Raw genomic sequence first — 14,334 nt, 5'->3', positions numbered from 1 at the left:
AACATTTCATCTAAACATCATATGCCTTATATACATTATATTTATGTACACAACAGGTCGCTTTTCCGGATGATGTTTCACTGTTAAGAGATATTTTATTGCTGCCGCCACTGGTGAAGTGGCAGAAAAATGAGGAAATGTGTGTCTTGTCGGCCTGTTTTAAAAATCATCAGCGTCTCTCTCTCAAAGAGTGTGTGTGGGGAAAGCGAGGGGGCTCTTCATTCTGGATGAGACAGCTAAGGATGGAATTTACGCACAGCAAGTGGCAAAAGCAAGAAACATAGTGTGTGGGTGGGACAGAAAAATTTAACGATCTGCAAAAGACGACATTCCATTGTTTGCCAAATAGATACTGAATGCATTATTTGTGTCTGTTCGCAACAGATAATAACAATAATATGTAATAAAAATGAATCAATTTGACATTCTTTTCGTGATGTGCCCGTAAAATAACTCTGACAGTGAGCGGTGGCGCGCACGCGGGGGTGGGAGGAAATTGTGGAGGATGAAAATGTCGAAAGAAAATTCTCCTGAGGAGATGGAAATGGGACAGGAAAAAGGTGCACTCTTGCGAAATCACAGGAAAATTATGTATTGAGGGAAGAGGAATATGGAAATGGGAAAAGGGGGTGTATGACTGTGAAAAATGACGAGGAAATTGAGTGGATCGAGAGTTATATTGTTGCAGAAATTTGTCTGTTTATCGAAAAAGGGGGTTTGGCGAAATGTTATTTCGCCTTATTCAACCACTCAAAAAATTCTCCCTCTCACCCCTAAAAACTCATGGATTTTCAAATCAAATCATTCATGAAATTTTATATATCTTTTTAGTGATGCTCCCAAGCTTGCTTCTTCAGTTCTGCCTTCACACAGCATGTTCTCAGCGGATGAGTTGTGTACGTAAGAGATAGGGAAATATTCATAGACTATTTTCAATCACATGGAATCCGATGAGGGTTTGTATCAATCAAAGTTTAAGAAGAGCACATCTCTAAAGAAATCTCAATAGGATTTATATTTGATTTTATCTTTGTTAAATTTCCCACTCTCTCTCTACTTCTCTCTCCTTTTCTCATTCCAAATGTTTGTCCACATTTTCATCTTCCGTGAAGAAGCGCCAGCATGGGAAATAATAAGGGTACAAGAGGATTATTTTCCTCCTCATCGATTTCTCTCCTCCACTGAGAGACTTTGTCTTCTCTTTTCTCCATGACGAAATATTGTGAAGTTTTAAGTTGATCGAGAATAAACAGAAAATCCCCCTTTCTTACTTCCCACAGTAAACAAAATATAAATGTTCGAATTGTACTGTATTTTGCAAACTCTAAATCCAGTCTCTTCGCTCAACTTGGACTGTGACCTTATTTCACAAAATGTGCAAGACATTTAGAAACAAAATTAACCTTTCTAGTCCGTTTTTTTTTGGTGCTAAATGAAATTGAAAATTAAAATCACTCACAAAACTCTTTTTTGAATTCAATCCATCATGAAGTTCGGTCTCTTTGCAGAGGTTCAGCAGCAATTGAGGCGAGAGATTCCTGATGGGCAATTTTATTGCAAAATTCCAACATCAACCAAACTGGGAGAAATATTTATTCAAAAACACCACAATTGGGAAACACACTTTAAACACCTCAAAACAGTGCTAAATTCCAATAGAATTCTTTTTTTCTCTGCCCAATCAAATAACATTAATAAGTAGATTAATCGAATATGTTTATAATTGTGTGCCAACCTCACCAAAGCCCCCCAAATATCTATGAAATTAAATTAATGCAGAAATACCACAATATTGAAACGTAGTGGGAATATCAGCAGACAACTCTATAAACTATAAATTAGTTCTTAATTGGCTAAACCACATACGAAACACCCTCTAATGCAATTTCAATGTATTTCTCGTGCATAATATTATTGAGATGAGAAGTGGATGCAATATTTTCAATTTCCCCTGCCCCCTGAAAAATACAAAATTCGTAAACATTCACAATTAGTACAAAATGACAATTTTGTACGCGAATCTCTGTGGTTATTTTCAGTAGGTGAATTGCACTGAAAACCACTAATCACACAGATTGCAAAACAACTATTTGCACTGGCTTCAGTTGACGCAATTGTATATGGTAAGTGATTCTAATCAAATGGCTAAATTCACCCCGTGACCAGATGTGAAATATAATTCTTTTCTAGACTGCATAATATTTTTCAAAAACAAGATAAACCTATTTACAAAAGCTTCCACTGAGCTTTGAGAGCATTAGATTGTGTATTCTGTGTACATTTTTCCCATCATCTCCTCAACGAGACACAAATACCATATGTACGAGGTGGTGAAAGGATGCTCTTTAGGGGTGCATCATCATTTTCATAAGAAGCCACCCTCCAACATCTCTCAGCTTCGGATACTTTCTCAATATTCACATTCACCAAAGTTTGCTCTATCAACACACACACACACACACACACACACACACACACACACACACACACACACACACAGAGCTCAGCGAAGTAGAGTTGTGACAATTTTGCACGTGAGAAAAGATTTTCATCTGGATAAATATTACCACTGACTATCTCTTCTCTCATGGTAAAAGTGGCAACTCTGGACGTATTCCAAATATGGGCAAAAAGGCACTATAAGACCAACTTGAGGTATACTGAAGCTGGTGATACGGAAAATAAACATGAAAATATCTCCGTCGTCATGGCTCTTTTTGCCTTCTCCCCTGTGATTCCTGACTACCAAACACACACACGAGACACATCTTTCCCACTGTACATCTCTCCCGGTGTGGTGATTTTGAGGACTGTGCGGAGGAGACTGAGATCCACCTCACACTGTAACATATATGATGGAAAAGATTTCTCATGCAAGACACACTTCTTCGTCATATTATTATAATATTTTTTTCTACTTCTTCTTCTCCAGACATACACGAAGACTGAAGACAGAGGAAAGAGAGTGTGAAAATTCCCTCATGGAATACAAAACCAGATTTTATTCCATCATGGATAGTGTTTTTACTTAGTTTTTCTTCTTCTCTCTCATGGAAAAGATTCAACAAGGGAATTCTTATGCAATTTTGCCAACACACTTTGAATTCTTTTCAACATCTCTTCTCGCATCATTCCCAAACCAAAAGTATTTAGTAACAAAATGCGTCTAAATATGCCTGATTGGCAAGATAGTCTTGCTTTCAATATTTCAAATTCAATTGATTTCTGCATTTTCTCCTCTCACACACCATCAATCAAAATGTTTGAGCATTCTTTACGAATTCATTCTCTCAGTTTCACATATGATTTTCATGGAAAACTACATGACGGGGAGGAAATTGTGCCGCTCAAAATAATTATTATCATTGTGAAAACAGAAAATATTTCATTTTGAAGGAATTCCACATGAAAGCTTCCATGAATAAAAAAATAACAATAAAACCCTTGTTAGTTCCATTTCCTAATTGAAAAATTTCCATGAGACGAAAAAAAAGAGAGGATAAAACACACTGTTTGGATGGGAAAAAGAGTAACTATTCAAAAATATTCCAACAATATTTTCTTTCCTGCGTTTCAACTATATTTCCATCCCCCCCCATCTTCGCCCATACCATAGTTAGTTTTATGCACACACAAGAGTGAAATTGTATTTATTTTGGCATGCTTTTGCATGCATAAGACAATAAATACAGTGGATAAAATTGAAATATAGACAAAATTATATTTCATATTTTTCCATTTCACTCACATCTCAACGGCGAAAGACTCTCTTTTTTTCGTATCTCTCCCATCATAGCGATGTACTTTCTTAAGTCCAAACAAATTAAATTTAAATCTCTCTCTTTCTCTCTCTCTCTCTCTCTCTCTCTCTGTCTCAATTCTTAGCGTGTTGGAGCCAAACAAAAAGCCAAGTCGCACAACCAAGAGTAAGAACAATAATATGTAATAATAATAAAAATAATACAGACACTGTTTCGCTGATGGTGGAGAAAAAAAAGGTAAGAAAAATATCAAGCAAGTATTTTCCGGATTCATTCGTTTGTTTTAAAAGCAATTTAATCATTTTGGTGTTTCCACTTCGCCTTTTTCCGCCCTCCCGGACGTGTATTCTCTGGCTTTCCCACCCTCTTTTCCTGTGTGTGTGTTTGTGTCAGTGTGTGTATTCTTGCGGGTGGGAATGTTTTCATCTCTATCCCGCATGTTCCCTCGCTCTCGGGCAACACATCATGGGAAGAAATCAAGGTGAAGCACAACGCTCTGAGGGATGTTTTGTGACTCTGAGAGTGATTGTAAAGTGTGTTGTTTGCATTTCACGAACATCTTCTTCTCAGTTAGCTTTAAGAGTGTAAATTGTTTTGCAAAAGTGCCCAAAATGCAAACTATTTGGTCACTTTGGCAAATAAATAAGGTAAAATTGTATATCTTCCAATCGCTTTAGTGCCATTTTTTCCTTCTCTTCCTCGCAGTTTACAGAAAATTCACTGTCATCTTGATTGTGAGAGACAAATATATAACATAATGGACTCACCTCAGCCAGTGTCTCTTTGTCAGTGAAGTATGGCAACAAATGGCATCATATTGATCTGCCATCCAAACAACGAGAATAATGTAGAAAGCCGTGGTGGTGTCATTGAAGAACTCTGACATAATCGCCTCCATTCCTGCAAAAGAGAATGAAAGGAGGAGCAAAAATTAATAGAAAATCCCTGAGAAGATCAAATTCTCTCTCTCTCTCTCTTGTTGGAAGAAAATTCAATCAATAAACCAATATTTCTTCTCATCACCTCCACCAATCGTCTTTTCCACTCAATAAATACAATTAGATGCGATAATCCTCAAGAACACTTCCGTTTATCCCTCTGCACATCACTTCGATGCTCAAAATGCAGTCAGATTCTCAATCAAACTTTGTCAAGAAGAACGAAATTGAGTATAAGCTTGATATAATTGTTGAATGAACCTCTTCAAAATTCCAAAATTTAAAGCTAAATTTTCCCAGAAAATTACCCAGGGAAGGATTTAACAAGCAGAAAGTGGTATCAAACATACACATTCACGAAATTTGCACCCCTTGTAATCGATTTTATGCCCACAATTCCCACTCCTTTCGTCATTGAACGACACTTTAGCACCCCTGAAGAGTGGCATTGAAGAGAGCATATAGTGCTGAAAGTGGCATAAATTCATTCAATTATGTCCAATGAAATTTTGTGGTTATAATTACCAACGGAAAAAATTCATTAAGAGCACTCCACCAGAATGGGAGACTCTGTGTCTTCTTCCGCTATCTGGGCAAATATTGGGTTAGAGTGCTTCACATCAGGGCCAGGATGTAAAGTGAATGAGAATTCTTAACTCCATTATATCGTCCTCATGTGTATTTAATTTCACATGAGAGGGAAAAATCCTCTGTCTTCCGGCCCTCCCCATCCCGAGGACCATTCCCTAATGCAATTGTACATTCTGCAATCACTCCAAGCGTTAATTGCATTCTCAGAGGATTTCTCCCTTCACCCCCCTCATGATTGATATACTTTGAAGACGCCACGAAGAATTTCTCCTTCCGAAAAAATGCAATATTAAAGCTTTTTTTTAATATTATTTATTCTCAACTGCGCAATGAAAACCCATGAAATGTTGGAAAATTATGTGGTTTTACGTACTTCATCAGACTTTATCGTACCACATTATTAAATTTATTGACAAAATTAACCATATTACATTTCATGCATCATATATTTCATCACTCATTATTAAAAACGCATATTTTCTCGTCGTTTGACAAAAAAACAGGTTTTTCATCAAATTATAACAATTTCCCGTGCGACTGATGGAATATATTTTTTGAAAAGGGGTTGTTTTTGCAACTAATTAAAAACTTCTGCTAATTGAACATTACACGCAAAATAATTTTTGTTAAAAATCATCCAAATAGAGTGCATTATAACAGTGATTTTATTGTTCAACTACAGGTTCTGCTTGATATCAAATAAATATATAATGATTTAGCGCCTCGCAACCGTGTTTCAATTAAAAATATATTGCATATACAATTTGTTAACTTGCGTTCTCGGAATCCAAAACACAAAAACAATCAACACAGATTTTATCATGTATTTACGTTGTCAGGCAGAAAAAAATCTGTGGAAAATAATGGTGCAAGGAAATAGGAGATAATGTGAGAATATTTCACAAATTAATGTGATTTGAACATGACGCTCCCGGTGCTCTTTTCACTTCCTCATTCTCTCTTGTTTTCCTCCATACAATTTCACCATTTCCACCATCCTCACTCTCTCTCCGCCTGATATTCATTACATAAATCATCACACAAACTAAGGAAAAGCACAAATTGATGATGTTATAACCTTATTTTTCTCACCCGTTTCTCCCTCGGTATTTTTCGGAGCGTAAAAGGAAAAAGGCACAAGGCACAAGAGACAGGAGTCGGAAGTAAAAGACCGTGTAAAATTACTTGTAATTGGATAGTCCCTTTTATCACACACACACACTATACTTTTCCACTACAATGCCCATGGCTAAGCAGTCAGTTCGATCTATATAAATCCCCAAAATAGATGTAAAACATATCCTTAATCATATCCTCCCGAAAAAAAGAAATTTATGTGTCTCTCATACACTCCTAATCAATAATAATAGTAATAATAATATGTTTTGAATGAATCGAAAATTTATCAGCAACCAGTGACTCACAGTCATTATTTGTGCGCTCTCTTCCTTCGCACACACGTAATCCTGTTCCTGTCTCTCAACCACCTTCACTGCCAAACCGTATCGCCCCCATATCGGAAGTATCATCTATAAATATCAAATATCCGGTGTGTCAATGAGCCCGTTAGAGACAAATAACTCTGCAGGGACACACAGACACATTCGCAGTGTTATCGAATTTTGCCACCCACTCTCTCGACTCACCCCCGCAGGAAAAGTCGTGAATGGAGCATGTTTGGATCTCGTCATTTTGGACAAGGATTTCGCACAGCCAAAGACACACTTCAAATGAATTTCTTCCTCAACACACTCACACTTTGGCGCAGAGTTGAAGATTCAATGGTTTCTATAGTTTAAAAGACATCCAGATTTAACAAAGCACTTTCAATCCCCCAAAACTTAACACCATATTCATCTATAAATCTTCACTCACAACTCTGCATTTGATGTTTTCAGCATCACACACTTTTTATCAGCTCCTCTATATATCATCTTTCTTTTTTTTGTCAAATATGTATGTATGGCAACCTTCGAAAAATACTTGTGTGTGTATAGCTATAAGCCAAATTCACCATGTAAGCGCTCAGAGGGTCAGTAAAAATACAGCAAGAAAGCTAAAAGCTCTCCCACATTCTCTCTCACATCACACACTCTCCTTCTCACTCACTCATCTGTGACGACGCGACAACGATGACGACGTGCAGTGCATAAAAAAAAGTCCATTAATAAGATACTATCTCTCTTCCGGGACTCTGGAGGTAATCTCTCCAAAAACCACCCCATCTCCCTTCAGAGAAATTTTCGCCTCTTTTTGTCACTTCAACTCTCTCTCTTGCCACCTTTTACGGTTAATGAAGAGACTATCATCTCCCTTTCCTTGCACATCATCATCCTCACTTCGTCCTTTGCAAATGCAACAGATTATAATGAAATTGTAAGGAAAAATGTCGAGATTCGGTGTGTCATTCCTTCTGATATTCATTGTCCATTTTGTTGGGCAGAAGAAAAAATTCATATTAAATTGACAACGACAGACTGACTATGACAAATCACACTCGTTTATCGGGCATAAAAGTATCATATTCAATTTTGAATGATTCTCATGTGAATATGAGCATCATATTTGCCACATGAATCCATATATGCTGAAAAGTCGTGGAAAGTATGGGTTGTAATTTGCAACAAGCGTATCATGTTAAAAGTGATTTGTGTGACAAGAGAGACCGTGGAAAAATATGAATTTATAACCAATTTGACTATTTTTTTTCTCTCCCCTCAATTCACACTCTCCGCATGGTTACAAAAATACATATATTTGCCAATACAACTCACACACCCGCGTGCCAACCATTTATTGGCAACTTGAGGTTTATACAGAGAGAGTGTGGCAAAAAGCTCTCAAATTGCATTCAATTCATAACACTCTGACAAGCCATCATCATCATGACAGAGCAGCGATGCAAAGTGTGAAATGAAAGTTGAGCTTAAATGATACCTTTCTCCACAACCAGGCGCCTCCATCTCAACATGACACTTATACATCATTAAATTTTCTGGCACGAGAATGAAGAGCAATAATACTGGCTTTTCTCACTCTCTCTCAGATTTCTCAAATTCTTCAGCTTCAGCCATGAATTGGAAGAAATTTCCACCCAGTAATGTGAGAAAATATCGTAAACTTCTCATTTCATCTTCACACACTCACACAACACAACACAACGCAATACAAAATGTTCACATTTTTCTACGAAAAATTCATATTCCACCTCATTGTTAGTAGAGATGGAGAAAAAAGTGGTAAAAAGAATAAGTGGAAAAGGGCTCCAATCACGTTGAGGAAAAATAGTGAATTTACTATGTATAGTGGAGAAAGCAAAGCGCACGCTTTGATGTCAAAAGGAAAGCTTTGACGCTACAAATGTACTTTTTGTCACAATTTATATATTGTTTGACGGGAGAGAGAGAGAGAGAGAGAGGGAGAGAGAGTGAGAATTTGTGTCGTGTCACACAAAAGTGTGCATTGAAAAAGAGATGTGAGAGAGTGTCAAAAGAATCAGAGTTATACACAAAAATCGACCCTTTGACTGTCACGAATTGACAACTATTATATTGGCACTGAAAAGGGTTACACATACTTGAAAGCTATCCACGATCTCCGCCTCATCCTCAACAGCATCCTCACAACAATCAATAAAAAACCTTCTCACACACAAACTCACAGACTTTTCCTCCCAAGGAAGAAGACGAACATCGGGGCTGAGAAATATGCCATTGAATACAGTAGGGAAATTTTAGAGAAGTGTAAATCCATTTTATTATTATTTCCTCCTCACACCTTTCAACCCTTTTCTTCTTCTTCTCTTTCCTTTTTCTTCCACCCTCTCACATATTCTCCGATTTTTTGTGCCCACTTTTCTCGACCCTCGTCGAAATTCACACAGTTTTTCCTCCCACTTGTTGAGCCTTGTGAGGAACACACGAGAAATCTTTGAGTGTTTCAAATCAAAATAAACTCTTCCTCAATGACTCTCAAGAGGAGGTCATAATGGAGACATTTCGAGTGATCGGAATTGGGAAGAAAATCGGTATTCCTCAAAGAACACCAACAAGTGGTTATAGTATTAATAAAGAAAATAAAAATACAGGAATATTCTTCAAGCACTTATGAAATTGAAATAAAATACACAAACTGTGAATACAAACATATTTAAGATCCATGAAAGCTCCTCCAAAAGGGTTCGATAGATTTAACCCAAAGGAAAATGGTAGAAAACTTAACTCTCTTTTGAGAAAAAATACATCTTTTGCCATGGACTAAAAAGAACCGCCTCTGAAAAGGATAACCGCTAAAAAACATCGAACAAGAACTTAAAAGACACGTCTTTCTATCGCCATTGAAGACATTTTCCCATTTAAATAACTAATTTCCTGTCTCGCTGGCAATCGAGGGTTGGGGGGATGGAAAAGTCACTACACTATGTCAAAGAAAATTCATGAGACATTCAGTCAATTAAAGTTTCTGATTGCCTTAAATATGAAAGTTATATCCTGTAAAAGAAGGTTGAAACCAGCGCTTTATCCTCACACACTCACGTTTGCAATATTCGCACAGCGTGAAGGTAAGAAAAATCTCATCTTTCTCCTCTACTTTAGCAATTTCAACTTTGTCCTTTTACAAAAACACCATGCAAAATAATGTGAGAATTAAAATTTCGAACATCATCAGTCAAAAATGCTAATAAGTCTGAGCTGAGCGAGAAAAAAGCAGAACCATAATTTCATTGACTGCATCATTATCAAACAATCCAGAGCAACCATGTCAAAAACATCTTCTCTTTTCTCTCTGGGAAGAAGAAGAAAGAAAAAACCGAAACCAAAGGCGAAGAGCAGAAAGAAATATTTCCATAATATCCTCACTCAGTCATTCTATCTCTCTTCAACTCACACTTTTTTAACAAAATTCCACTCTCGAGTCTCTTTTCCTATGGATGTGCAAAAACAAGGCACGAAGGGAAAATTCGATAGAAATTAATCTTAATTTTGATATCTCTCGACAGATAGGAAAATTTTCTTTTGCCTTCACAAGAAAAATTGCTTGAAAAACAAGTCGTTGCCAATTATGTCTAAGATTTGATGAAGTGGAATTAAAATATACCGTATTACAGGCCATCCTCCTCCACTTCGTCCAACATTGTGTACAATAATGATTATTTTTTGTGCGCCAAGAGATTTTCCTCTCAAGGTGTGTCTCAATGTGAGAATCTTTAAAATGTTCACCATCTCGCTGTAAATCCATCAATTTTACGTTCACAATTCAGTGTTTTTCATTTTCAACAATTTAACCATTAATATTTTCATCATTAATCCGCAATTCACATCAATTAAATATCAAATTGCACCCATAAAGATTAAAGCTTGCTGCTATGCTATCAAATGTAAATAAATATGTATGATTCACATACAAATAAATGACAAATAAACTTAATAACTTTTCAATTAATTTTCACTCCCCTTTTTTTATCCATATGTACATTTGATAGTGATATGAAATCACACACAAAAAATTCGGTAAATATGTACGTATTTTATAAATCCATCGATTTGAGGTGAAACACAGCAAATATATTTTTTTATTAACTCTTTATCCAAACAGTGCGGTTTAAAGTCTAGTTAGATTGTTGCATAACAAGCCAAATGAATTTCTTTAATACGTAATTATCCCACTGACAATCGTCAATTTAGATTCCATCAACGTATCTTCAACTATAATCAATACACGCTTCGTATTTCAGATTTCATATCAAACAATTTCACCTCATCAAATGCTGAATTCAGTGTCGTGTGTGTGTGTGTGTGTGTCTATAAGCAAAGACAAATCCTACAATTCTGCATTATTATGAGTTATCTGGAGAGGCGAGAGACAATTGAACTATATGAATAGCTTGATTAATTATTTATCAAATATTCCATTAATTTATTCCAATTCGATTAAGTCATGCATAACATATGCCTCACTCGTGCCGCACAGACTCAATGCATTTAAATTAATCGTCACACTGTCCATCAAGCATTCACCCTCAATTCCCATCAAGAGCTCAATGAAAGTGTAATTTTACATCATCTTCATCACACATTGCCAGAGTGCGTCCCGCAATTGACACTCAAGTATATGTGATGCATGGACTTTCATAATAGAGTGTGACTTTCTTCAACACACCACACACAACCCCCCAAATTACAGGGACAGACACACTCTCTCTTGCCTCTCATATCAAAAAGCCAACCCTGAAATTATCTCTGATTGCGCGCAATGAGTGACTTTTTTCACGACATTCCATACATTATTTCAAGTCTTCAATTTGTTGTGCATTTTCATCCCATTCCGAAATCTCATTTCTCCTCTTCTTCTTCTCCTCATACACTCTACAATAGCACACCAAATTGGCTTTATTATAGTGATACTCATACTTCTTCTCTCTCTCTCTACATTCTCCCAAATCCACATCTTTCACTTTTTCTCCCCATGCAACTTTTTACCCAATCAACCCCCCACCCCTCATGAACCCGAAATAAAAAAGCAACAAAGAGGATGGAATTTACCATAGTTCACCTCCCACTGAAAACTCTCTCCCAGCTCAACATCAGCCCTCCAATAAAGCACCAATGAATATATTAATACGGGGGGAGGAAAAAAAAACTTTATTCGCGTTTTAATATTTCCCTTCTACATTCATACCATATTATATTCCCACCCACTGACAATCCTCCCGTCACACAACAATTGAAGGACTACATTGGAATATGATATGGTGTGCAAAGATGAAGTGCATGAAGAGCACAAAAATCAATTGTTCACAGATTGGAAAGTATATATATATATAGAGAGAGAGATTGTTGGCAACAAAACAAACTTATTGGGATTCTTCTGTACATTTTTCCACTATGGTTTTTTCAACCATCAAAATTCCTTCATGCACCAGAATTTCACAGAAACTATTTAACAAAAAACGAAAAAACATCATACAAAAATCAACTTTAATTTAATTTGTCAGAAAAATCTTTTGTGTCATCAATTGAAGATTCTATCAAAATTAAATCATGCATCAAAATATGATATTCTGCACACTTAATTCAATTAATTCCGCCATTAATCATGTACTGTGTCACTGCTCATAATTCAATTGTCCAATCAAATTAGTGGCGGTGAAATGTTACAATATTCCATTGACAAAATCAATGTTACACAATATTTTGGAGTGAAAAATCCAATTGATGCCAGTTTTGTCGCTCATAAATTAACCCAATGACACATCCGTCCGCCCTTCATCACCTTCCGCCCAACCATCGCTGTCTTTAGTCCATTCAAGAAGAGAAAAATGAATCTTATGATCTCATTTCCACTGATTGTGTTGTGGGAGACAAAAAGCACTCGACGAGAGGACAGAGAGAGATAGAAAAATGTCTTGAGGATCCATTTGGCTGTCCTCCAACCCCGCCTCGCATCGCCTCGCCTCGCCAACTTCTCATGGCTCAAAAGGATGGCAGAATCTCGCGTGTCACACCATCTCCACTCCCACGAGGCACCATCTCCTTGTCTCATATCGCCATTTCCAAAGATATAACACCATGAGATTGTATTAAGTGACAAAATAAATAAGGCTTGGGATACTATTATGGGGTTGGCGAACACACACACAAGGAGAGTGTGAGAGAGGGCAAAGAAGTAACATAATATTTGTCTCTAGCGAAGCTTCGTCATTAACGTGGCTCTGTCATATTTTCCTTCTTCATTTTCCCAACCGTTGAGCTGCCACTTAGTTAGTCAATTCACTCACATTCACTCATTTTCACCCATATATGTCACGACCTTTTCGCGCGAACATGCCCTTCTCCCCAACCCCCCAACGCCGACTACGACGACGCTTTCCACCTCAATGGAGAAAGAACGATACCCACCCACAATTCCAAGACATCCCCAACTCCGCACTGTCGCTTTGAGGTATCCACACAACTCTTGGTGTCACGGCGAGAGCGACGAATTGACAATGCACCCACTCACCCCGGCAAGAGTCTCACCCTCTCGTGTCACCAAGAATCCTGCAACACTTCAGCCACTCTTGCGAGAGTTGAAACTTAGAACAAAATATGAATCATTTAGTTTTGTCTCTGGCACTTCAATTATTCACCAGCAAAGATACGCTTTTATCAAGTCAATTGTTGAAAGAAAGACTCCTCAAGCAAATGCAATTCACACACACACCAAAGAAACAATGTGAAAAACGGTGTGAATTCACAAAACTATGACACACACTCTATGATAAAAGACTGCAGAAGGAAGAGAACAAGAACAGAAAAAAAACCAGTAACTTCTAATACACCAAGTGAAAGAGAGTCAATAATATGCTAATTTCCATTGTGCCACTCAAGTTTATCTGTTATCGCACTTCATCATCGAATTTGTGAGTCACACTGAAGAATCTCTCTCTCTCTCTTTAGCACACTTTATCATGCAAATTGCTCGTGTGACTCTTCTCTTCAGTTCTTTTGCACTCACGAAGAACACCCATCAAATCACATCCAATCAATAGCAATAATAGTCAAGTTTAACTTTCCAATCATTGAGAAATATCAACTGAAGCCAATTGGTGGAATATATATTGCCATCCTCCCACCGAAAAAGAAGAAAAAAATGGAACATAGATAGCAATGAAAGGCAAATCAAGATATTTCTCCATCTCTCCAACCCCAAAAACTTCGTATCACTGTCTCTCTTTCAGTTAAAGATTACCGGAAGACACTCACAAACTCGATTAGAAACTTCTGCAAAATTCCTCACAACTTTTCTCACCATATTTTCCACCCCCGCGCGCGCACGCCGTGCGACACAGAAGGAAATGGGAAAATACTTCATCACATATTTTTCCTTGTATTTTTGCGGTTTATTCCACCTCCAGACGCACGCAAAAAAATATTATGCAGACAAGAAGATGGATTGGGGAAGAAAAAAACTAAGAATATATTTTTTGATGTGCCTGAAAACTTTCTCTCTTTCTCTTTGCCATTCACATTCCATTTTCTTCACCTACATATATACTGACTCTT

General features: G+C 37.1%; 1 protein-coding gene across 1 annotated transcript in view; it reads right to left on the bottom strand.

Moving 5' to 3' along the window:
- The window catches only part of LOC132257217 (membralin), a 32,568-nt gene that overhangs the window by 11,333 nt on the left and 6,901 nt on the right, over nt 1-14,334 (bottom strand). Inside the window, exon 7 of the mRNA XM_059754045.1 lies at nt 4,529-4,661. Within this exon, the coding sequence (XP_059610028.1) occupies nt 4,529-4,661 (133 nt within the window). The remainder of the gene's footprint in view (nt 1-4,528; nt 4,662-14,334) is intronic.

This window comes from Phlebotomus argentipes, unplaced genomic scaffold (genome assembly GCF_947086385.1).
Source record: "Phlebotomus argentipes unplaced genomic scaffold, Phlebotomus argentipes genome assembly contig_42, whole genome shotgun sequence".
In the NCBI taxonomy this organism is placed as follows: domain Eukaryota; kingdom Metazoa; phylum Arthropoda; class Insecta; order Diptera; family Psychodidae; genus Phlebotomus; species Phlebotomus argentipes.
The sequence above is the reverse complement of the archived record's forward strand: the minus strand, read 5'-3'. Positions and strand labels throughout refer to the sequence as shown.